Raw genomic sequence first — 26,851 nt, 5'->3', positions numbered from 1 at the left:
GTTTATATCTCGGAATTCTGACTTTATAACTCGCAATTCCGAGTTTATATCACTCGACATTGCGAGTTATAAAGTCAGGCGTAATTGCGTGATATAAACTCGGAATTGCGAGTTATAAAGTCAGAATTCTGAGATATAAACTCGCAATTCTGAGAAATAAAGGCGTAATTGCGTGATATAAAAATTGCAAGTTATAAAGTAAGAAATCCGAGATATAAACTTGCAATTCTGGAAATTGCAAGTTATAAAGTAAGAAATCCGAGATATAAACTTGCAATTCTGAGAAATGAAGGCATAATTGCGTGACATAAACTCGGAATTGCGAGTTATAAAGTAAAAAATCAGAGATATAAACTTGCCTTAATTTCTCAGAATTGCGAGTTTATATCTCGAGATATAAACTTCTGAACTTTATAACTCGCAATAAACTCGAATTGCGAGTTATAAAGTCAGACATTGAGAGTTATAAAGTCAGAATTCCGAGATATAAACTCGGAATTGCAAGTTATTAAGGCGTAATTGTGTGATATAAATTCGGAATTGCGAGTTATAAAGTCAGAATTCCGAGATATAAACTTACAATTCTGAGAAATTAAGGCGTAATTGCGTGATATAAACTCGGAATTGCGAGTTATAAAGTCAGAATTCTGAGATATAAACTCGCAATTCTGAGAAATAAAGGCGTAATTGCGTGATATAAACTCGGAATTGCAAGTTATAAAGTAAGAAATCCGAGATATAAACCTGCCTTAATTTCTCAGAAATGCGAGTTTATATCTCGGAATTCTGAGATATAAACTTACAATTCGCAATTCCGAGTTTATATCACTCGACATTGCGAGTTATAAAGTCAGAATTCCGAGAGTTATAAAGTAAAAAATCAGAGATATAAACTTGCCTTAATTTCTCAGAATTGCGAGTTTATATCTCGGAATTCTGACTTTATAACTCGCAATTCCGAGTTTATATCACTCGACATTGCGAGTTATAAAGTCAGGCGTAATTGCGTGATATAAACTCGGAATTGCGAGTTATAAAGTCAGAATTCTGAGATATAAACTCGCAATTCTGAGAAATAAAGGCGTAATTGCGTGATATAAACTCGGAATTGCAAGTTATAAAGTAAGAAATCCGAGATATAAACTTGCAATTCTGAAATTAAATTCAGAAATTAAAGTAAGAAATCCGAGATATAAACCTGCCTTAATTTCTCAGAAATGCGAGTTTATGTCTCGGAATTCTGACTTTATAACTCGCAATTCCGAGTTTATATCACTCGAAATTGTGAGTTATAAAGTCAGAATTCCAAGATATAAACTCGCAATTCTGAGAAATTAAGGCGTAATTGCGTGATATAAACTCGGAATTGCAAGTTATAAAGTAAGAAATCCGAGATATAAACCTGCCTTAATTTCTCAGAAATGCGAGTTTATGTCTCGGAATTCTGACTTTATAACTCGCAATTCCGAGTTTATATCACTCGAAATTGTGAGTTATAAAGTCAGAATTCCAAGATATAAACTCGCAATTCTGAGAAATTAAGGCGTAATTGCGTGATATAAACTCGGAATTGCAAGTTATAAAGTCAATTCTGAGATATAAACTCGCAATTCTGTGAACATATCAGTCTTCACTTCATAACTCGCAATTGCGAGTTTACATCTCACAATTCCGAGAAAAAAGTCAGAACTGTGAAACACAAACTCGCAATTGCAAGAAAAAGTCACATGCGACAAAGTCGCAAAAAGTCAAAAATTCAGAATTATAAGTTTACATCTCGCAATTGAAAAAGTCAATCTTTTATACATAACATATACATAACATATTTTAATATAATATAAATATCTAATATTTTGTGGGGTATTATTCTTTTTTTATAAAAATGTTCACATTATTATTTGTTTTAAATATCTATAATTTCTACATTTGTGTGCTATATTTTGACTATGCACATGGTGTAATTTTCAAAGATTTATAATTATTGACACTAAAGTGAGCATCAGAAAGATCTCAATGAACATATTCTAGCTATGTTAGAAAACACATTTAAACTGATTAAACGGACAAGTAAACAATACTGTATTCCAACAACTGTATGTCATTCTGACAGTGAGAAGTTTTAGAAATGCATTTGTTTCTAAATATATTCACAGGCTATTGGAAATATGGAAAATACTGTCAAACATTGCAAGAGAGAAGCAACCTTTATATCTCTGAATAAGTTGTCTATACACGCAAAAGAGCGGCCTCACTCACTATTGAGGATGACACAAATCAAGCCACATTCAACCACCAGCCCAGATCTGAAACTCCTTTGAAAAATATTATCGCAAGAGCCTCATCAGCCTCCCAGACATCCAGGAACCTTTGACTAAGATCTTTTCAGCTCTAATTTAACCGCTGTTTCTTGGCTCCCGTCGCTTGTCTGCATTAGCGGGTCTACCTGGGAGTTTGATGAGGAGCGTGCAGCCTACGCTGATGAAGCGGAGACTGTCTTGTGTGAATGAATGGCAGTGGATTGGCTGGTAATGAGGGGCGGAGCGGCAGGGTGAGCTCTCCTTGGGACTTGCGCTCATGGGTTTTGTGCTAATGGAGGCCAGAGCTGGTCAGCCTTGTGCTCGGCAATGTGACTCTTCAGGTGGGGTGGTGGAAATTATTTTCACACCACATGCCTATCACGCTGGGCTCTTAATTGCTGGAGATGGGGGCAAGATAGATCCGGAATACATTACGGTGCGCCCACAGAGCATGATTAATGGGCTGGAGGGATTTTTTACAAACCGCTGACTGAACTCAAGCGGAGCTTGTGTGGATGGCGTTTGTGAGGTTGAGGTGTGTGGGCCGCAGATAGCCCACCGACTTCAATGAAAAGATTCACTTTAAACAGTTATAGGGCCTTTGCACTCTCCTCTATACACAACCAATGCACAAACAGTGAATAAGAATAAACAATAAACAGAATAACTGCAAAATTGACTCCATCTGGTCCCTATGCTGAAACATATGTTCCAATATGCTGGAACATTAAAATAAAATAAAATAAAATACTTATATTTTATTTTTTTCATTAAAAAAAAAATTAAAATAAAAAAAATAAATTTATATGAAATGAAAAAGCAACTGGCTACTAATATAAAAAAAAACAATCCAACTGAGGTGCGTAGACCAAAAAAGTTTCCCAAAAAGTAAAACACTTGAAAAAGTCCACACACTCTCAAAAATCAAAAAGTCACAAGCCAGATGAAAGTAATGTGAGCACTTTTTGAGAAATTCAAAAAGAAATTCAGCTGAGAAATTCTTCAAAATATTTTCTTTTTGTATTTGTTACAGAAGAAATAAAGTCATACAGATTTGGAAAGATATAAAATAAAATTAAATAAATAAAATTAAATAAAAAAATGAATGAATGAATAAATAATGTTTTTTAATAAGTAAATTTACATACAATGAAAAAATCTTTGGTTACTAGCATTAAAGAAAATCAAACAAAAACAAATTATGTCTTCATTTAATCACCCTCATGTTTCTTGTGTCAAACTTTTTTTCTGTGAAACACAAAATATATGTTGATTTTGTGTGTATGTCCATACAATTAAAGTTAATGAGGTCCAGTGTTGTTTTGTACCTTATTGACTTTTATTGTATGGACAAAAACAGCTGAGAAATTCTTCAAAATATTTTCTTTTTGCTTTTGTTAAAGAAGAAATAATGTTATACAGATTTGGAAACACATAAAAGTAAAAAATAAAATAAAACAAAAAACAAAACAAAATAAAATAAAGAATGAATGAATAAATTAATGAATTAATTAATAAATAAACAAATAATGTTTTTTTTAAATAAATAAAATCACATAAAACAAAAACATCTTTCGTTACTAATATTACAGAAAATCATAAATAAGGAGAAATTCTGTCTTCTGATTCAATCATCCTCATTTCTCTCATGTCAAACCTTTCTTCTGTGAAACAGGAAGTAATAATATATTGAAAAATGTGTTGATTTTTTGTGTGTGTCCATACAAAGAGTCAATGAGGTCCAGTGTTGTTTAGTACCTCACTGACTTTTATTGTATGGACAAAAACAGCTGAGTTATTCTTCAAAATATCTTCTTTTTGTGTTTGTTACAGAAGAATTAAAATCATACTGATTTGAAAAAACAAAGGTAAAAATGAAATAAAATAAATAAAAAATACAGAATGAACGAGTGAACAAATACATTTTTTGTAAATACACAAAATAAAAATGCCCTCATTTTCTCACCCTTATGTCTCTCAGTTAAAACCTTTCTTCTGTGAAACACAAAGGATGTGTTGATTTGTGTGTGAGTGTATGTGTAGCCATACAATGAAAGTCAATGAGGTCCTTTGTTGTTTTGTACCCCATTGACTTTCATAGTATGGACAAAAACAGCTGAGAAATTCTTCAAAATATTTTCTCATTGTGTTTGATACAGAAGAAATAAAGTCAGATACGCAAAGACAAAAGTGATTAAATGATGACAAATCTCTTTATGTAGGTTAAGGAAAAATTATCTTGCTCTCTTTCTGTTTTGACTAAAAAGTCAATGTGATGTGCTCATCTGGAAATCAAGTCTGTAACAGAGGATTTGTTTATTTACAAGTCAATTAAAATAAAAACAATGACATTAAGACTGGAATTGTTAAAAAATAAATAAATAAAATAAAAAAGAATATTTTCTCATGACAAAGTGATTTGAAGAAGCAATTAATCTTGCTAAACCAGTACTTAAAAAAACATTTCACTAAATTTGTGACATATCTTGCACATTATGAGTGTAGACAGATGTGCATGCATTTTGGTTTATGGTTATACTGTAGCAAACAAATTCCAGTGCCAGAACTCCCCTCATTATAACAAACATGAAAAAAATGAAAAAGTGGAGATGCCTCCTCTGTATTCCACTCATCCCTGCTGTGAGCTATTTCATAAAGTATTGGGGACAAAATCAACCATGGCTAAAAAAAAACAAACAAATCTTAGGGACTTCACTCCACTGTAAATGATGCATATTTACAGTATGAACTAGGGATGCAACAAAACAGTTATTTCATGGTTCGATATGTACCTCGATTTTTAACTACAATTTTCGGTTTAGTTCTGATAGCTTGCCACATCAGTGTTTTTTTTTTTTTGTTTGCTTTGTTTTTTTTGCATCTGATTAACAACAGAATACTCCTGTAAACCCTTGTACACTGGAAAAAGCATGACTTATTATATGTCTGCTTAATATTTCTTTTGAGAGAGGTATTATTTTTCTGATTTTTATGCAAAATAGGATGGGTTTCATTCATACTGGACGCCAGGGTGCGCCCTCGTGCAGAAAATCCACAAATGCGTCAAAGAGATAACACTGATGACTAGTGTCGCTTTAAATTATGACTAAAAGGTTCGTCGTTAACAAACCTTTATCACATGACGAAAACGAGACGAAATGCAAACGTAAATGCTGGTCATGTGATGATGACTATAATTAAATGTATAATGCAATATTGTTGACGAATAAAAACGAGACTAAATGTGGTTCACAAAATAAAAACTATGCTAAAATGTCTCTTCCTTTTTTATTGACCAAAACGAGACGAAACAAAATGTTATAACGTTATTTTGTTTTGTTTAGTCGCGTTATAATTATTATTTTGCGGTATTTCTGAAGTGGACTGCAGTCGCACTGTGCAGACGCAGGCGACGTCACTTCCTCAAGCCCCACTCGCGGCATTATTTAGAAGACGACAACAAACAAAGTTAAGTCTGACACAGAGAAAGAGACCGATGGCCGGCAAGCCGGGGTTCAAATGAGACGGTGTTTGCGACGTGGTCTTGGGACGGATGTTGCCATAGTTACAACTGTCAAGGTCATAATTGTATTTATTAAAAACTAAATAAAATGTTTGTGTCATCCTGTCATTAATTACAGTATTGTCATTCTTTTTTTTCAGTTTGGCACAGTTTTTTGAAGAACTGCCTTAAGAGCATAAAAAAATGATCTTCTCCACATCAACTGTCTGTTACAAGTTTAGTTAAATGTTCTATAATTGGTTGTTAATAATCTGTTCACTGATTGGTTTAAGTCGACACGGCTACCACTGCCGCTCACAAAAAGAAGCGGCGGGATTTTGGGTGCACGAGCACCGCTTGCGCCCCGCCTCCGCGCCACCAGCGAAACCGCCTTCGGTTTGCCGCTTTCCGTATGTCTCCCATTGAAAATGAACTGGACACTCGCGACTGCCGCGTCCCGTATGAAAGGGCCTTAAGAGACATCTCAAGGCATTCCATAATGAAATTGAGGTAAGTCAAGACATTAACGTAACGTTACTTTCTATTTTAGAATGCTCCTGCCAACTCATGAGGCTGTGGTTAATGTGTCTCATTTTAACGTTAGCTTTAAACGTTAGCCACTGGAGCTGAAAACGACTGAGACAAGTGTGTGACTAGCGTATGTGTGTATATTTTTTTGTGAGAAAGTGTAAAGTGGGTTAACGTGTGTGTGTGTGTGTGTGTGTGTTAAATAGAATTGCATTACTAAAAAAAGAGACTAAAATACAATTTTCATTGACCAAACTAGACTAAATGTTATCAGTTTTTGTCGACTAAAACTAGACTAAAATGTCATCAGTTTTCGTCAACTAAAACTAGACGAAAATAGTCATGGATAATTCTGACTAAAATGCTCAGACTTTTAGTTGACTGAAACTAGACTAAAAAGAGTATGAACGTGACTAAAATTAATAAAAACTAAAATGACAGCTTCACACAAAGACTAGACTAAAACTAAAATTAAAACAGGCCGCCAAAAACAACACTACTGATGACGTTCCAGCCAGGAAATCTTTAATATGGATAAAGACATCGCTATTGCTGTAACTGAATAAAAACAAGATGTAACGTTAAACGTTTTGAATGATGAAATGTAAGGACAATAAACACTCGTCTGCTATAATATATGGTTTATCTGTGTTCTTCAAGCCATCTTGAAGGGTATATTTGTAAGCCATTGCTAATCGAAATACAATACAGAATATATTGTCTGCCTCATTCTATGATAAGAAGCCACATCAGATCACAAAAGGAAGTTATTTCGACTGATGCTGAGGTAAAAATAATGTTCTCTTTTGTTGAACAAGTTTAGAAAGGCTTATCGTTGCATTTCATTAGAAGGGAAGATGCTCTGCAAGTGTTGCTTTTTCAAATATAAACGGGGAGGCGTTTCCTCATCTCAGCACGTGAAATCAGGCACACATACAGCAAATGTCGAGAGAAATAAAACATGGAAATTATTTAAAGGTAAAACCGAAAAATTCACAAGCGTATATTGAACCGTCGATGTCGTACTGAACGGTTCAATATTATATTGAGTATTGTGACATCTCTAGTATGAACAGCATGTGTTTGTGGGACTCACCGACGGAGCTGGTTTGCCTCCTTTGGCAGTGCAGATCAGAGTAAGGTTCTGGGCCTGGTAGCGGCTGAACGGTGCTGGCGTGTTTTCTGCCACAACTGAGATGTTGTTGGGTGGAGCTGTGAAATAGAAAAAGACATCTATAAGACATTCTGGGACACTTTGACCATTTTCATCAATCTGAGGAGCATTTCACAGCTGCATTTTCTTAATGACATGCATAGCTACTCCCTATTAAGCGTTAAATCTGCATACTACGCTCTTTGGTCTTTGAAATCTTGTGTATATCCAATGCACTTTCAAGTGGAGATGTAGTGGTGCATGGCTGGGGGTTTCGGAGCATGTCAGCGTAGCTTTATTCTGTCAATGAGAGCCCGACTTCTCATATGGGCCAGTAAAGAAGCAGCAATATACAGACAACTCTTAAGGCGAAAATGGAAGGAAGCGGAAATCTGGAAGATGAGAGGATGGTGGTAGGGCCACAGGGAGTTTCAGCACTAGATTTCTTGGTCTGCAAAGACTCTGACCCCTCACAGCGAAATGAGATACAACCACCTACGATGCAGAACCGCAAATGTGCGGTCCTGGGGGTGCTGTTACAGTGCTCGGCATTCCAGCAGCTATCTGAAACATAAAAAGCACCAGTCATAAAGGCTGTGTGTGTGAAACCCAAGTTGTTTAAGACTATGTGGGAAGCTTTATGCATATAATATCAACCAACGCCTGCCAAGCTCCACTAGGGAGCCATAGGAGCGTGCCATGACATCGGAAAAGGCAGAAGCGTATGTCTTGACCGCCTGCGGGGATCCACGGGGAAACGAGGACGGACTTCCTGGTACTTAATGTAGAAAGGATATGACGCTGAAAGGCTTGAAAACAAAGCCTCTCCCAGTTCTCCATTTGAATAGCCTTTATTTAAGCCTACCTGTCAGCTGGAATGAGCCGACTTTATCAGCTGTTCAGGGATGAAAAGGGGCGTGGGGGTTTATCACATCTGCATTTTTTACAAGCACCGAGCGATTTATGATCCTCTGTCAACGCGCCAGCGTAGGTGGGCATTGACTATTCAGGCAGCTGCATTATCACATAAAACACTTCCTGCAAATTCCCTTTCACACCCTGCTGAGACAATTGGATGCTGCTTCTGCTTAGTTTAGACCTGTCTTGAGCTTTTTGCATGTTGAAAGGATGACAAAAGGCATGTGATATGACAAGAGGATTAGAGGGTTAGTTCACCCAAAAATGAAAATCGTGTCATTTATTCACCCTTGTGTCATTCCAAATGCATATGGCTGACTTTCTTCTGTGGAACACAAAAGGAAGAAAGGTTGCTTTTTTCCATGCAATTAGCTTTCAAGCATCAAAAAAGGATGCAAAAACAACATAAAAGTATTATAAAAATAAAATCAAAGTCGTCTACATGACTTGCACTACATTTCAAGTGGTTTGAAAATGTATAATAGCTCTGAGAGACAAAAAGACATGACAATGTTGTTGTTAATTGTTTCTTTCAATGAGTCACTAGATCCAGATCAGTGAGTCAGTGAGTTGAATTCGAGAACCAAATCAGTGATTCATTAGGGAATCGTTCAGATTAAACTGGATTAAACCAGTTAAACCTTACAAATCTGATGAAATAGTGCAAGTTGCGTTCCCAGATGAACCCAAACTCACAACAACATGCAGAGTTTGAGACGCTCCACACATGAAAATGGTAACAGTCATTTTGACTGTTATCTACTGTTACCTACACGAATGTAAACAGTTAAAGCGCATATATTAAATCTACATTTATTTAACGGAATCGTGGCGTTTGTTAATTCTTAATAGCATTATACTTTATTATAATTTTAAAATGGGTTTAAAACGTGGAATGCAAAATGCAATCAAGGATTTTTTAAATCGAATACTTGAATAGAATCGAGGAATCGTTGCAGCCCTACACTATGGTGTTTCGTCACTGAATCAATCAGTCGTTTGAACAAATCAGTTGAATGAATGACTCAATAACTCGATTTTATATTTTTATATACCTACTGGCATTTCAAATATCAGTATTCAACAGTATTTATGCATTTGTAACTGCAGGTTAAATGCATTAATATTCGCATTAAACAGTCTGTGTAAATGCATCTGAATGCAACTTGGATGCAGATTCTCTGCCACCTCTGCATTGCAAACACAAATTTTGTTTTGATTGGTAACAGCCCTATAGTGTCTTAATATTTACATTTACTGATTAAATTTAAAAATTTAAGACAAAAGATGATGCATACTTTTAATTAGGTTAGGAAAAAAAGGTGAAAATGACCATAAAAATTATTTGTTAGGGAATCATTCAGATGTTTTCGTAAACTGGATTAAACCAGGGCTCTACAGTGGAACTAAAGCCTGAAAACTGAAAAAAGATTTCTACTTGCAATGTGTTTTTACAGCGTTGAGTATTGTATACAGACATATTTGCTGATTCCTTGAACGCCACTTACTTCTCAAAAGACCAATTTTTTGTTCAGTGGTATATTCTGCAAGCTCATTATAACAAAGTGTAGACACAATGTAAATAAGAGATTCATCGAGCAGTGTAGAGAGCTTTGTTGATTATAATGGAACTTTGTCAGATCGCGATAAAATAAGATGAGTCACAGCTTTTAATGATAATTAAGGGAGTTTGCAAATGGGGAGTTTGTGATACTGATTTAATACAACAGTTCAATAAACAAGAATACTTACATAGTCTGACTGCAAACTATTAACTGATTTTGCTCTATTTCATCAATGAAAATAGTTTCAAACAAAGTCTCCGCTGAGCCGCTGCACATCTCTAAGCGAACACAGTGGTGTTTTGTTTATGAATGAACATGCATTTTTAAACAAATCTAATGAGTCAATGATTCAATTACCCATTCATAAAGACAGTCACTTGCTTTATTCCTGAATCAATTAGCCGTTTGATTGAATCAACTGAATGAATGATTCAGTGATAAAATCAGTGACTTGCCACTACCTACTGGCAGTTTAAGTTTCATTTTTTAAGTATAATTTTAGTTATTTAAATCATTTAGTATTAATATATTTAAAATGTTATATAACAACATAAATCTCAACATGGATTTATGAATTTAATTGCACCTCTGAGCCTCATTAAACATCTGTAAATATATCTCTATGCCACTTTGGTGTTCTTCTTTGCCACCTCTCTTGTGCAACTGAGTTTTAATACTGATTTCATTTGATTAGTAACTTATTCTTTTTATTCTATCATTTTAATTAGACATTTTGAAAAAAGCTTATAAATATACACTTTTGAATTTCGTACATACTTTCAAAAAGAAAAAATAGAAAAAATGCATGTTAAGGAGTCAAATATCACCTTGTAATTGTGGGCTAATTTTTGTTATTGATCAGAAGCTGCTCCTGAATTTTATAATTATAGAGCTATAATTGTAATTTTTGGTCAGTTTCTCACACAAAACTATTTCATGGCTTCAGAAGACATGGAATATAGCATTTATGATGGTTCTATCATGCTTTTTTTTTTTTTTTTTTTTTTTGCTATTTTGAGGCTCACCAGAGCAGTTCACGTTCACTTTCATCATACTGAAGAGTCGCCAGGATATTCTTCAAAAAAAGTAATGTTTTGTGCTTTACAAAAAATAGAAAGTCATACATCTTTGACAGTGTTTTCATTTCTGAGTGAACTATTCCTTTAAAAAAGAGCCCTTCAGCACATCTGCTGTGAATCACTTGATCAATAACGTTTGCATACCAAGCAGGCAGAGGAAGAAAAAAGACGGCGTATCAGGAGGCCAAGGGTAATAAAGTTTTTTTCCAAGTGTCACTTTAAGTCTAAATCCATGCGCTGCTCTACAATAAATGTGCAATTGAAATTAATTGATTAAAGCAAAAAGGATGGAGGAATGTGTGAAGGTTTGAGAGCTTTTGTTTCCTCAGCACCTAATTGCTTATTGATGGCAGATGTATGGAAGGAAATTAACCTTAGCGAACACTATTAGCTCTCTGGGAAACTGAGACTTGTCCTAAATTGGAGAATGATATGCTGTCACTTGATATTGCGGATGGGACTATAATACGCACCTGCACGCACAACCGAGACGCAGAACGCTGCCCCTGAATTGATAGCATCCCAGAGCCATAAAAGAGAATGTTAAATGTTCTGTTTGTTAAATGCTCACAGTGGCCTTGATGGATGAGACCCCATGGTTTCTGTTTATAGCAGTGGCTAGTCAAGGCTAATTAACCATGTGCTCTCACAACTGCTTCACGAAATGAGCCAAGCATATCAATACAAATCAGTGCCAGTCAGTAAAATCTAGTGCCCGTATCCTGAATTAGCCAGATTAGGTTACTCCTTAACGCCATTACTAAATTCCACCTGATAATCGAAGTCTCAATTAATCAGAGATTTGACTCCAAAAGGATACTGAGGTTGATTATAAAATGATTACAGATGTGCTTAGCCTACTGTGCAAAACAATTCTGATAATTTCCCTCCTGCTGTGATGGCTAATCTCATTTCAGTCCATTCTGACATATTACCATGTTTTCTTCTATTAGAGTTCATAATGTTTTGGTAATTCATAATGTTAGCATAACATATTCAAGAAACCTTTTGATGGAAAGATAAAGATAGCACAAGTGAGAAACAGTTCAACAAGTTAATAAGGACTAATTTATAATTTAGACACAATATTGCCAGTTACTTGTTTGTTTTTGCTCCACTGATGAAAGCAGTTCGAAGATAAAAACGTTTTGCACCTTCGAGCTTCAATCTGTTTTTGAACAAATGATTCAGTGATTCACTTATAAAGACATGTCAACTGCTTTGTTCCTGAATGAATCGGTGCTTTTGGACAAATTAGTTGAACAAACTGGTTCAATGACTCACTCATAAAAACAGTGCACTGTAAAAAAAAAAAACAATTTGTTGAGTCAACTTAAAATTAATTTGTAACCTGGCTGCCTTAAAATTTTAAGTTCAGTCAACTCAAAAAAAAAGTTTATTCAACTTGAAATGTTAAATTATACTAAGTGACAACTTCAAATTTTAAGGCAGCTGGGTTAGCTGGGTCTCACCCATCTGTTAAGTTTAGCAAACACAAATATCTAAGTTGTTAGTACAACTTAACATTTCAAGTTGAATAAACTTATTTTAGTTGACTGAACTTAAAATTTTAAGGCAGCAGGGTAACAAATTATTTTAAGCTGACTCAACAAATTGGGTTTTTTATTTTTTACAGTGTGGTTGAATTTGGAATAGCATATTAGGTCTTAAATTATAAGAGTAGAACGTAGTACGCAATTTTGAATCATCCAGTCACTTATTTTGTCCATGAACGAAACAGCATGAAACAGAACTCTTTTACTTCTCTAAAGCAACACACTATGGTAAGGCTGTCACTAATGATTATTTTGGTAAGTGAGTAATCCGTTGATTATTCTGATGATTAATCAAGTAATCTGATCTTTTTTTGTAGTAATAAGACCCAAGTAAACAATAGCCTTTAAAATGACTTAAAATACATATATAATAGCAATGAGGCAATAATAATTTGTCAAATAAGGTATCAAAAGTTAGTAATTATATGGCTTTACTGAACAAAACTGTTAAAACACATGTATTATAAACAATAGCGCTAATACGCATTATAACAAATGTCTGCAGAGGGTGCCAACGGCCTGACGATGGTTTTTACACTTTACTGCGCATCTAATCCATGTTTAATATTGTCTCAACAACATTTAATTCAAATGTCCACTTAATCTTTAATACCTGGCTATTTCTTTATTATAGAAAAGCTACAGCCACTGTAATTCCTTGAATATGTGGACATCAAAATGTGTAAACTCAGAGTGAGGGTTTAACTTTTATTTTGAAATCGCACTGAACAGTAAGCATATTAAGAAATAATATATTAATGAGATAATGATGTATTCTCCTGTGTTTGTATAGGTTTATAAATGATTTACCTTACAAATCAGATGAAATACTGCATGTTGTGTTTCCAGATGAACCCATACTCACAACAACATGCAGAGTTTGAGACGCTCCACACATGAAAATTCTAACAGTATTTACTGTGAATGGAGCTGTTCTGAGATTCACGTACATAACCTACACGAATGTAATTAAAGTGCATATATTAAATCTGCATTGCATATATTTATTTAATTGAATCATAGTGTTTGTGAATTCTTAATAGCATTATGCTTTATTATGATTTTCAAAAGGGTTTAATATGTGGAATGCGCCACTTCTGGTATTTTGCTGATTACTCGACACGGGCAAAATGCAATTAATTTTTTTTTTTTTTTTTTTTTTAAATCGAATACTCGAACAGAATCGAGAATCATTGCAGCCCTACACTATGGTGTTTCGTTACTGAATCAATCAGTTGTTTGAACAAATCAGTTGAATGAATGACTCAATGACTCACTCATGCACTGATTTGCCGTCACCTACTGGCGATTTTAAGTTTATATTTTAAGTATGTTTTCCCTTTTTTTCCCCACAAAACCATTTTAGTATTCAACAGTATTTATGCAGTATTTATGTAACTGCAGGTTAAACGCAATGCAATGCAATGCCCTGTATTAAACAGTCTGTGTAAATGCATCTAAATGCCACTCATATGCAGATTCTGTGCCACCTCTGCAATGCAAACACACATTTAGTTAATAATTCATTTGTTTGGTAACAGCCTTTTAGTGTCTTACTTTTTGAATTTATTGATTACATTTAAGAATTTGACACAAAAGACAACACATACATTTGATTGGGTTAAAAAAAAATGTTTTATGAAGGCAAAAATGCCCATAAAAAGTAAAAATACACTAAAACTGATCGGAAAAGTTAATTTTCATTACTCCTGCAAACTAACCACTGTTCAGAACATGAAGAATATCAAAAGCTTTGGGAGTCAGCTGTCCCCAGCAGTCCTAAACATGTCAAAATAGCAGCACAATAACACGCTCAGCAAAATATCGCCTAATAATCATGTACCGATAACATTCCAGAAAATATCAAGATATCATTTTTTTTTACGATATGCATAAACATACAAGGTTTTCCATTCATAATAAACTACAAAGGCAGTCTGGGGGTTTATCATGAGACTCATCTTAACGCCACTGTTTTGCGTCTGAGTTTCCAAGAGAAATCAAAGCTGTTGTGGATGTTGTCAGTACTGAAATCTAAAACGCCAAGACATTGGAATAATCCTTGATGGAATGTTTGAAACGATTAAATGCTATGGCTGCCATGCTTGGCACACAACAATACCTTGTTTAATCCTTTAACGGATTAGGAATGTTGCTTGATGCGATGGAATTACAGCATTTTCACACTCAATTTGATTACACTATCAAGGTTCTTGAGTGTTTTTTTGTTTGTTTTTTTTTTTTCATTTTGTGAACTGAGGGAGAAAACACATATGGTATTGTCAAAGAGGAGGCCATTTCGTCAATTTCGTCACACAAAGCTCGTCTCCAGTGGTGACTGTTCTGTCTCACTTTGTCAACTTTCAACGTCATACTCAAAAGAAAAACCTGAAAAACAACATTGAAAGAGTCATTTTTATTCTAAAATGATCAAGTTGGAAAATAATCACTGCTGCTGTAACGACGCAAAATTTTATTCCTTCTGTAAACAAGGTTTCCACACAAGAGAGACACAGTGGACAGAAAAAAAAACACTAGGGGAGTCACTAAAAATCTATAGGTTTGTTGTGATGTATGTAAGATAAAAATCAACAGAGTCAGTTCGCTGGTCTCATCATTGACCCTGAAGTAAATCTTTTTCAGTTCACCAGACATGTCCGCTAAACCTGCTGCCAGCACTGAGATGAAGCCTTAAAAATCCTCAATAAATCTGATTGGTTGGTTGGCAGATATCTTCAACTATAACTTTATTGCCCTTAAAAATATTTTGTAGTCAGCAGTACACACACACACACACACACACACACACACACACATAACACAATACAGACATATGTTATAATGAATTATTTAAAACACATCACATTATAATCACATCATAATCAAATCATATTCCCATTTGGAATAACCCAGATTTTACAGTTAACAAGAAGCTGCTTAATTTACACACATGGGTAGAAAGGGCATCACACAGTTTCAACCCATCTTTCAAATTAACAACCTGGCCTCATTTTCCTACTTTGTCCAGAAACACGGCATCAGGTGTAATAGTTTTTTGGAACACCTACAAATCAAATCATCTATCCAATCAAAAATCAACCCTCGGACCATTAACCTAGACCTTTCACGTCCAATCTCAGACCTAATTAATATATCCTTCTAAAAAAAAAAAAACCTACTCTCCAAAATATACAGAATGATACCAAAATTAGACTCAGACTTCCGAATCAGACCTATCTATTACTCCTGATGCTGATTTCTGGACACAAATCTGCAAAAATATCTAATTCATGTAAAAAAATACCAACCTGCAACTCATACAGTATTAGGTACTTCACAATTCGGAAATTGTTTAAAAATGGGATTCACTTCAGAAACGTTTTCACACTGCACACAAAGCAACCCAGGCACACATGTTCATGCCTTTTGGTATTATACCCCATTTTAAAAATTCTGGGAAAATACCAATGAATCACTATCCATCCTTATGGGATGGCGCATCCCAGTGTCTCTCTGCCTTCAGGTGACATATCTATAATCAATTTAAACAATATAAACAGTCAGTTACTCCTAGTGGCGCTAGTCCTACAAACTTGAAATCAAGATACTCCATACATATTTCATCCTGGAAAAATGTACTAATAGATTACATCTTGATGGAAAATATACTGCCGTTCAAAATAATACATTAGAATTACACCCTTCCTGGTAATATCTCATCACCTTCCAACAGTCATAAATCTGCTGGGTCATTCCATTTCAAATCAACCAAATTTCAGAAACTTTTTGATTTTGCTAATATTTTTTCTAAAGAAATATAGACATGTATAATGATGAAAGCCAAAATATTAAACGTCATGGATGAATATTTACCGAGTAATCCAATATTTTGTGGAGGGAGGTCAAAACGGCAATTTTAGATTCAAGTCAAGTTACAGGGGGGTAAATATGACTTCAGAAAGATGGCAGCATCATTATCTTATTTTTACACATAGATTGTTAGTTCTATAAGTAAAATCTCTTGACTTTAGCAAGCTTGTTGCATCATGTTCCAAATGGTGACCATTCATAAATGGGGAAACAGCACTTTTCAAGTCTTTCTTCAAAGCTTGCATGCCTGTAACTCAAGAAGTTTTAAAGATATTTTAATGCCCTTTTAGATATTGGGTCTTAACAAACTTTCCTTTTGGCATCTTCCTTTTTAAAGCCCTGTATGGTTTGGTTCCAGAGATTGTGGTATTTAAATATGGCTCCAGAAGAACACACCTGTCTGAGTGATAAAAGTGCACTGTACTTGTCACACTGTACAATCATAATCCCTGGGTTACAGTTATTTTTTGCATATTTGCATTGTAAACAGTAATGACTAGATAAACACAAAACTACAATTGGTTTTTGACCACTGAAAATGGGTAGGATACTAAATTTGGAGCTGCACTGTGATCTCAATATCTCCGGGATTAAACCATACAGGGCCTTAAAAATGAAAATTCCAAAAGAAAAGTTTCCTAAGAACCAGAATCTAAAATCATATTAAGATAACTTTAGTACTACTTGAGTTACAGGCACACAAATTTTGGAAAAATAACATTTGTGAGACTCAGGTATTTTCTATGCAATTGTTTAGATAGAGGGAAGCAAGGTGCAGTTATAATTTCAACACTATTTCTTTTTTTGGACATTGCTCTTTAAATAAAATAAGGATATTATATGGATATTGGATGTTGGATATTACCTGACCACTGAAAATGGGGAAATATCCAACAATCTGGACATGAAATCTCATTGAGATCCCCATATCTCAGGGACTGAATGATGTAGGGCCTTGGAAATTAAGAATCTAAAATCTAGAATCTAAAAATCACATTTCAATATCTTTAATACTTCTTGAGTTATAGGCATGCAAACTTTGAAAAAAATAAATGATGGCACTCAGACTGGTATGTTCAATGCAGTTGTCTTGACAGAAAGAAATTAGATACATCTCTAGTTTTGAGGTTGTTTGTTCTTCAGATGTTCCTCTTTAAAAGAAAAGAAGCATCATATTTTTTCAATCTGACCCACATTTGTTTTTTCACAACTGAAAATGTGTACATTTTAATGATTTATTCCTGGAGCCATATTGAAATTCCAATATCTCTGGAACCAAAGCTCATAGGGCACACTAATAAAGATGCCAAAAGGAAAGTTTGTTAAGACTCAATATCTAAAAAGCATTAAGATACCTTTAATATTTCTCGAGTTACAGGCATGCAAACTTTGGAGAAAAACTTGAAAAGTGCTGTTTCCCCATTTTTTAATGGTTACTAATAGAACTATTCATCTCTGAGTAAAAATAAGATAATGATGCTGCCATCTTTCTGAAGTCATATTTACCCCCCTGTAACTTCACTCTGAGGTGACAGGTGAAAATTATGATGCATTTTTGTCCTTTCAAAAGTTTGAAAGTTTGAAGCTTCAGTTCTAAGTTGTTGTCATTGCATAAAAACATGGACCAGCACCGTCTTACACAAAAGAAAGTAAGCCTTGCAAGTTTGGAATGACATGAAGGTGAGCAAATGATGACAAAATGTTCACTTTTGGATGAAAATATACATTTTATATGCAGAGACAACTATAAGTAAGCCAGCTGTAGTCAATTTCCCTGAAAGTGTAAACACTGTGCCACGCTATGAAAACATTGTACTATTTGTTTAAACAACCCAATCAGCACCACACAGCAACAGCGGCTCAACCAATGGCGTGAAAGGGCAGGGTTACCTGTGCGACCGACCAGAGTGTTCCTTACAAATTTTACAGTAATTTGTACAGTTCCATTTGGCAGCAAAAAAAAAAAAAAAAAAACTTCCACTGTATGGAAGTTATTTTTTAAGCAAGTCATGAAAAACCTTCGGTATTCTTGAACATTATAAATAAATAAAGCAAAAAATACTCCACTAGGAAGAGCGTTCAGGAACCCTGCTAAGATGCTTGACTCTGGACCCCTCTTAAGTGGTATAAAGAATTTCATGTCTCCTTATAAAAGAGCATACAATAAATGCTCCACCACTACATTTCCAACCCTTTTCCCTTTTTGAAAAAGTGTGAACCATTTCCCTCCTCTCATAAGCCATACCATCGAACCATTCATTCTAATGGGAGCAGCCACATTCCTTTTGCAGTATGATAGCCTGAAGCACCATTACTTCACTCTCTTTAAAAAAATAACAGCAAACAGTTTTTTTCTTGTCTCGAGGAACAGGGGCTCACATTTAGCAAAGAGTTCCCTGTAGACACATCTTGTTGGCCTGGTAATTAAAGGATTTAGTGGCCCTTTGAGACAGGGGAAGGAGGGGTCTACATCCCCTCATGCCCTCCTCTGACATCTGTTACGAAGATCTATTGGGTTCTTGGTCAAAACACAAGGGACACCAGTCAAAGCAGTCTCTTTTTCAAGGGAAGTCATTTACTCATAACTTTCCTAATGGATTGTTTAGTTGCCTCTTTTATGGTGAGACCCAATCAGTGTCCTCAGACTAATCAGCCAGTGTTTGTAGAGGTCTTCAAACATCTGACTCAGACTACAACAGAACGTTTCTGACTAGGCTTCATCAAGTTGTTTATCAACAGTTTTAATAGGGGTAAAATGAATGTAATGACAGATAATCACACAAAACCACTGATGCATTTGATTAAAAACCTTCCTGATTAATTCAATGAACTGCCTTAAAGAGCACTTATCAACAAGCAATCACATTATCTAACTTTAGTTGTGATTTAGCAGGCACAAATCATACAACTCATTCAGAAATACCAGGGAAGGTGCTTCAGGTCTAATAGTTAAAAACGGTGTAGGTATGATAGAGTTTGTGGGTTCAGAGATCTGGGAATTGGACAGTTACAAATGTAGTCCTTCTGTATCACTATTGACACTTAACCTCAAGTTACTCCAGAGGGACTCTCCACTAAATTAATGTATTTTGAGCCACTTGGGATGAAAAGAGAATACTAAACTGCATGTAATCTTAGAAGTTTACCTTTTAGTACAGTACCTTACGGATGTGCCCGAATCTGAATACCGTGTTTGGAAAAGAAATGACGTGTACTACGAAACCTCTAAAGAGAGCAAATACAAGATGGGAGGAAAAATATATATTTCAGTGCTTTCTCTTGGAATTAAATAATTGTGTAATTACACTATATATAAATTGCGGGCATTAAAGGGAGTCACTATTAATACACGAGGCACTGAAATCACTTTTGACTGCGTGCTCGCTTTTTACTTTCACTTTCGAGATTCGCAATCAGACCTACTCTGTGTACACCATCAGTGTTTCCCATAGGTTTCTGGTTTTCTGTACTTTACTCTCTGTGTAATAATAAAAACATTTATTTCAGTGAAAAAATAAGTCCAAAAATCTCAGTTGCAACATTTTGAACAATAGGGCCCTATAATCTTTTTTTTTTTTTTTTTTTTTTTCAGAAATTCTTGTGTGTTTTTATTTTTTTAATAATAATTGTAGTATTTCTCTCTACAATTAGGTGGTTAATCTTCTTGTAATATTTATTTTTAGCATTTAATTGTTTTATTTAAATTTGCCAGAGATAGGAATATATAAACATTATACTGTACAAAAGTAATACAAGACTAATATATTTCTGTGCTTTTATTTAGACAGGTTGCCAGGAAGTTTTTGTGTGTATGATATGACTCTAGTTTTCTCAAATGGACTGGTAAAATTCACATGTGACTCTCACAGCAGCTCTGGAAAATGGAACACGCAGGATTCTTTTTGCGTTTTAATATTAACAGACACTAGTCCATATTGTGATTCAAATTAAGTGAGAGACATGTGATCCCGTCCGCGTTTTTGCGGAGGACAAATTGTAGACGTGTGACCACATAGAGACAGAAATGACATGTTGTTGTGTAGATAAGATAAATAACATAAGGCTATTTAGTTTGTTTAATAAAATAACAAGGTATAGATGTGTTCTATAGGAAAGGTAACCTGAAATGACTTCATTTGTGATCTGGCACTATATAGAAAATAAAATTAAATAAAATGAACCACCCCTCTAATATAATTGCAGGGGAAACGCTGACTATGGAGTGGCAGTACTAACCATACATTTTACAAGATTAGATGTTTGTCAGTGATGCTCAGGATCTACAAATCATTCGCCACTGTCCTATCAGTCATCTCTTCTTACTCTTATCTCTGTTTATGTGGTAAGTGATATTTATGTACTGCAATGTAACAGGCTACTGCTAACAAGCAGCTAACCATGTCTATTCAGTGGCTCCGTAGAACACGTTATTCGTTTTCTGTGCCTTTCCGAATACAGATTCACCATTTGTGCACATCCCAGCAGGAATACACTGTTTAGCATATCAGAATTACACAAAAATGACATTAAAAACCAAATCGCTTATGTATTAATGCCAATTTATAAATACCATCAACAGCTTTTTTAAAATGCATGGTTTCTAAATCAGTGAAACTGGTATTGGTATTTAATATAGTCTGAGTCATATTTTCTTTTACCTTGCATCATATTTCCTTCATGGTTTTGAAAGATGATAGCTTCCACTAGATGAATTGGCACCTAAATGCAGTGCAGTTTGATCGGCCACATAACACAAAAGGTATACGAAGCATTTCTCCCTTTCAAAAGATGATAAGCCTATTTAATTTTCTACCCTGTGTGTGATTAAATGGTCACATTTTGTTATTTGCATTTAGCATTGCTTTTGCATGCTGTGTGCAGTCGTTTGAATTGTAAACCACTGCTGTAATACTATTAGGTCAATTTAAAATAATGATGAAGTCTTTTTCTGTGTGCTCCTTATAGTGATTGTACGCTCCAACTAGACTTTTATGTAAAAACATCTTTGCTCTGTTGAATAGCATGTATCTAGAATATCAGCAGGATTATGTGCTGGAGAATGAAAAGTCTAGCTGTGTTCTTCTTACGAATGCGTAACTTGTAACTGCGGATTACGTATTCAAGGTCTTTTCTAAGGTATAGCAAATAAAAAGACTTCATTCTCAAGAGATCATTTGATGTATCCTTCCTGTGAAGTAAACACTAGCATAAGATCATCTGAACAGCAATGTATTATTCACAGTCTTGAATGACATAACTGTTCATACTTTGAAATGAGGCAGAACAGATACTTTCATTCAGTTTGAACCTAGACACCGAGACTCGCTCTGAGAGACCGCAAGATTCTGCTCTGGCTTTAAACTAGTCTACGGGCCGAGCATTAGAAAACTCCATAAGTGCATCTGAAGAAACAAGTAACATACAATGGGAAATGAGCATTGCTCTCTTTCGGATGCCCTGATTGACAGATTAAAAAGGTCCCATAGCCATGTACAGAAGTTCATGGTATCAATCAAATCGTACTGTGTAGAAAACCAGTCGGCTGTTCTGTATCCATCATCAGGTACTGTAAGACACAAATAATCATTTTGATGCCTTGGAAATTTGACAATGCAAAAAAATATATATGTATGAACTTTTAATTTTGTCTTGTCAGAGACACAGAAAACCCAGGCTCATGAAAATGCCTCTATATACATTTCTGCAACACTGTAATTACTTACTGTGAGTTTTGCGGCAATTTCAAAGTGAAATGTCCAGAGAGTGAAGCTAAAACACGCGTTCATTACGTGACCGTGGCACGTTTTTATTACGTTGGTACCGGCACATATTGCTGCATTTTTATTACATTGCTTGAGGTACATATTTCAGCTCTTCAGAATTCAAATATCCGGTAATGTCACTAAAGGTTAATGCTCTATCCCCTACACCAAACCCAACCCTAAGCCTACCTGATAACAAACGCAAAAGTGATATAAAAATGCATTTGTTGATGCAGCTGTGCTATTTTAACTTCCTTATGCGGATTTGAGCTGTTTTTTCGAACCGTAGTTTCACAGGTTCGTACTGGAGCTCTTCATCATTTAAGTGCAACAAAGTATGATTGTAAATCATACTTTGAGTAAAAAGGAATAAAAGTCAATAAGAGTTTTACTGCCTCTAGTGTACATTTCAACTAGAAACAGCAGTGATTTGTGCATACAGGTATGTTTTTTTCAGTTTTGCATAAATGTATATAGAGGCAAGTATTTCCAATGAGCCTATGTTGCATATACAGCAGAGGTCATGACAGTGAATAGTTCACAGTCTGGACTTGATAATTGATTGTCCAAGTCATTGGTTTTACTAGCCAGTGAACTAATCGAATTTGCTACACATTTCTGATCAAATTCCTAAAGATTCCTGTTTTCAGTGGAGTCCAGATCTCAAGGATAAACTGAGGGGAAAAAACAGGAATAAAAACAATCCACAGCGAACAACCCCGAACAACATCACCTAAACAAAATTACACATGCATATAATACAAACAACACTGAAAAAACTTAGAAATTGCTAGTGAATTTCACAATTAATTAGAAATAAATAAAGCAACATAGAATAAAAAAGAAAGTAGAAAGTACCAAAAAATGTACTCCAATAATCTCCATCTCCCTCTCTATACAGTTGAGGTCAAAAGTTTACAAACACCTTGCAGAATCTGCAAAATGTTAACTGTTTTACCAAAATAAGAGGAATCATACAAAACGCATGCTATTTTTTTTATTTATAAGAATTTTCACATAAAAGATGTTTACATATACTGCACAACAGAACATAATAGCTGAATTTATAAAAATGACCCTGTTCAGAAGTTCACATACACTTGATTCTTAATACCGTGTTGTTACCTGAATAATTCACAGCAGTTTTTTTGTTTGTTTTTTAGCGATAGTTGTTCAAGAGTCCCTTGTTTGTCCTGAACAGTTAAACTGCCTGCTGTTCTTCAGAAAAATCCTTTAGGTCCTAGGAGTACATTTTTGTGAACAGAATGAAGATGTGTACATTTTTTCTTATTTTGCCTATATCTCATATTTTTTTTCATTTAGGACTGGCCTTCAGAAACTACAGAATATACTACAGAAGATGTTTCCACAGCTCTGGAAAATTCAGGTAACAACACAGTGTTAAGAATCAAGTGTACAGGGTCATTTTTTGTAATTTTAACTATTATTTTCTCTTGTGGACTATATGTAAACATCTTTTATGTGAAATATACTATTCAGGTCATAGGAAAAAAACTGCGACACGTAACGTAGCATATATTTACTGAGATTCAGTTCAGTTTTGTGACAGAAATGTTTGTTTTTTGTTTAAGCTTTTGTTTAAGTTTTTTTTTTGTTGAAGCAAGTTGAAGTAATCACACCAGGGCACACAAACGTATCAGTTCCAGGCTTCTAGCATTGCTAACTTGAGAGCGCAGTTGGCACTTTATCGAAATAAAACAGCGAACCAAACATCAGCACGCCCACCTCACTGTGTAGAACGCGACTGAAGTACACAATCTACAATTTACATAATAAATAAAAGCTTAGCATTTGAATGCATTGCAAATATGGAAATATCATGGAATATTTGGATTTGTGCCGAATAAGAGAGGTAAGAGCACAAAGCTCCATTCGCAGACAGCTGAGTGCACAAGCCTTTAAAGTTCCTCCTTTGACGGTGAGAGACGCGTTCAGAATCAGCACATGGTCACTGTCTAGTGGTCTTTGTTTTCAAGTGCACAATTCCTGACATTCGCTGTTCCTCTGCCAGCGGTTATCAAACAGAGTTACATTACTCCGGGCGCCCCCTTCTGGATTGAGGGTGAAATGCCTGTAATCGTTGTAAGGCTTCATGCACCAAACCGACATGCCCGTACCGTGACGGTTCGGTACAAATACATTGTATTGTTACACCCTTAATACATACATACATACATACATACAGTGGATGTATTTCAAATGTGGTGGTAACTTTGTATATACTATTTACTGATATGACTGGAACGGAGAGTGTATTTCAGATGAGAGCTGTGTAGGAGAGAACACTGCTGCTCTAACAGGATCCGCCACTGATGACAACCGCAGCAGACGCAGAAAAAGTCCAGCTCGACAACTCCTCTTTATTAGTTATATCCCTGTTATCTTTCCAAAAGTAATGGTACATAACTCGATTTCTAGAATGTGTTTACCAAATCTATGGTAACATACAAATCACCTGCACGTGTGTAGCCTAATAAAGTATAAAACATTTAACCGTTCCTACAACAAAACACAGAGACAGAGATAGGTATGACCTTCATTCATCTTCAGAAAATAAATTAAGATATTTTTGATGAAATCTGAGTTGTTAAAGGTTTAGGAAGGTAGGACATAGTTAAAATGGTCCATGTGACATTAGTGAGTCAACCTTAATTTTATGAAGCTACAATAATACTTCAATAAAGTCGTTATTTTTGTTTTCTTTGTGCAGAAAAAGTATTCTCGTAACTTCATAAAGGTTCATTAAGGTAAATTCACTGATGTCAAATGGACTACTTAACTATAATTTAACTGTGTCCTTATTGCATTTCTGGACCTTGAACGTGTCAGTTGATTTGCCGTCTACGCAGGGTCAGAAAGCTCTCGGATTTCATCAAAAATATCTTAATTTGTGTTCTGAAGATGAACGAAAGTCTTTTTGAAACATGAGGTTGAGTGGGTTGATTACATTATATATTAATATAGATTTAGAGTCAATATTAACACACTTGATGTGTACTTGAGCGTCTCTTTGCACCCTCTTGTTGAGTCTGTATTGATGCAGGCCCCTCTGCTACCTGTCATTATGTCACCAAAGCGCAGACTCGAAGGGCAGTCTTTGGGAGAGACAGCAGGCCTACAAAACCTATCAAAGCTTGAATCCCTTTATGAGAAAGAAAAGGCAGTGAAGAGAAGCTGTGAGACTGGAGTCAGCCCTTTGAAATAGCGTTCCCAGGACGAGCAGCGCCATGAGATAAAAGGCTCTAGAGCGCTTTTTAATCACATTGCCTATTGTGCTTTTAGCATTTGCATTTGCCCCACGCCCTTTTCATTTGCATTCGTCATTACAGTGCTGTCAGCTCTTATCGGGGTTGCTCTATCCTCCCTCTTAGGGGAGAAAGGGAGCAGCCTGCCGCTGAAAGCGGGCAGCTTTGCAGCGCGGTGAGGTTGCAGGGGCTTCAAAATGCACTTTGTCTGTCGGGTGGGAGATGGGACTGACAGACCGTGCCAAATGCCGGTGTCACTTTGTACAAGTTCACCAGTTACAGAGCTCATTAATCACACTGATGTCATTAAGCGATGTTGGTTTCCATGCGGACCATGCGTGCTCCCTTCTGGATGCATTCGTCCGTTTGCCGCCGTATGGTTTCGTTCACACATCACCCCGTGGTGAAAGCTGTCATCTGCGCGGCTCTTTAGTTCGAGCGCCGCTTCTTTAGATACTTGGGACTCATCAAAAGTCTCCGCCGCTGAAGTGAACTTTAAGGCCCATGGCTATTGTTATTTAAATGCCACGTTAAACAGATAAAACTCTGCTTAAACTTTCCTCCAAGTTTCTTTTCTGAGCCGGGTCGATTTGTTTCTCGGCTTCCCTCTCCTTCAACTTAAGCTCGGTCACACAATAGCGACTCGCGAATGGTAGGAAATAAGATGCGTCATGGGTATAGGCGGCTTTAACTGTCACTTTTCGTCGTCTTTGAAGCCCCCGGCCGCTAAAAGCAGGCTTGGACTCAGAACGCACCAGCTTCAATGCAGACGAGTGGGATGCGAGAGAAGATTTAGAAGAAAACTGACAGAGCGCTAGGACACGGAAAAGGGTTTTTGCTGAAAGAGCGCAGGAGAGCAGCAGATGGGCACCCAGTGCCTGCCGCAGCTTCTGTAATGCCACGACTGGCACCCGTAGCCCTAAAGTCGGCGCTTATCTGACAGGGGGCCCCCATCACAATCTGCTCTGATTTGGCCTCTCAAACCCATATAGGCAGCTGGGTAATTTACAGAGCCCTGGTTCCTTTAAGGTTCCGCCGAGGTTCAAATTGGTTGATCAGTGCGGTTGTAAGACCTGTTCCAGACACCTTTTTTATATCAGCAAATTAACTGACCAGGGACAAATGGGGCCATAAACTTATATGAGGCCAAAGAGATTTGGACCCAGCCGCCAGTATCCATCATTCAATTCTCAGCGCTCTTCTATAGTAACGCGCACCATATGAGCAAACCCCCTCGCGGCCGTACGGAGAAGTGACATCACATACCAAATGACAGACGCTTCCAAGCCCCCGACCTGTCAACATGCAAGCGAAGCTTTAGAGGTACAGCTGAACTTCCATATTTCAGAGCGCCA

General features: G+C 35.9%; 1 protein-coding gene across 2 annotated transcripts in view; it reads right to left on the bottom strand.

The window, feature by feature from the left end:
- The window catches only part of igsf21a (immunoglobin superfamily, member 21a), a 290,573-nt gene that overhangs the window by 41,159 nt on the left and 222,563 nt on the right, over nucleotides 1–26,851 (bottom strand). For both annotated transcript variants that reach the window (XM_051122271.1, XM_051122272.1), the window contains exon 5: nucleotides 7,424–7,539. In XM_051122271.1, coding sequence (XP_050978228.1) covers nucleotides 7,424–7,539 — 116 coding nt within the window. The remainder of the gene's footprint in view (nucleotides 1–7,423; nucleotides 7,540–26,851) is intronic.

Source organism: Labeo rohita, chromosome 11 (genome assembly GCF_022985175.1).
Source record: "Labeo rohita strain BAU-BD-2019 chromosome 11, IGBB_LRoh.1.0, whole genome shotgun sequence".
NCBI lineage: Eukaryota > Metazoa > Chordata > Actinopteri > Cypriniformes > Cyprinidae > Labeo > Labeo rohita.
The sequence above is the reverse complement of the archived record's forward strand: the minus strand, read 5'-3'. Positions and strand labels throughout refer to the sequence as shown.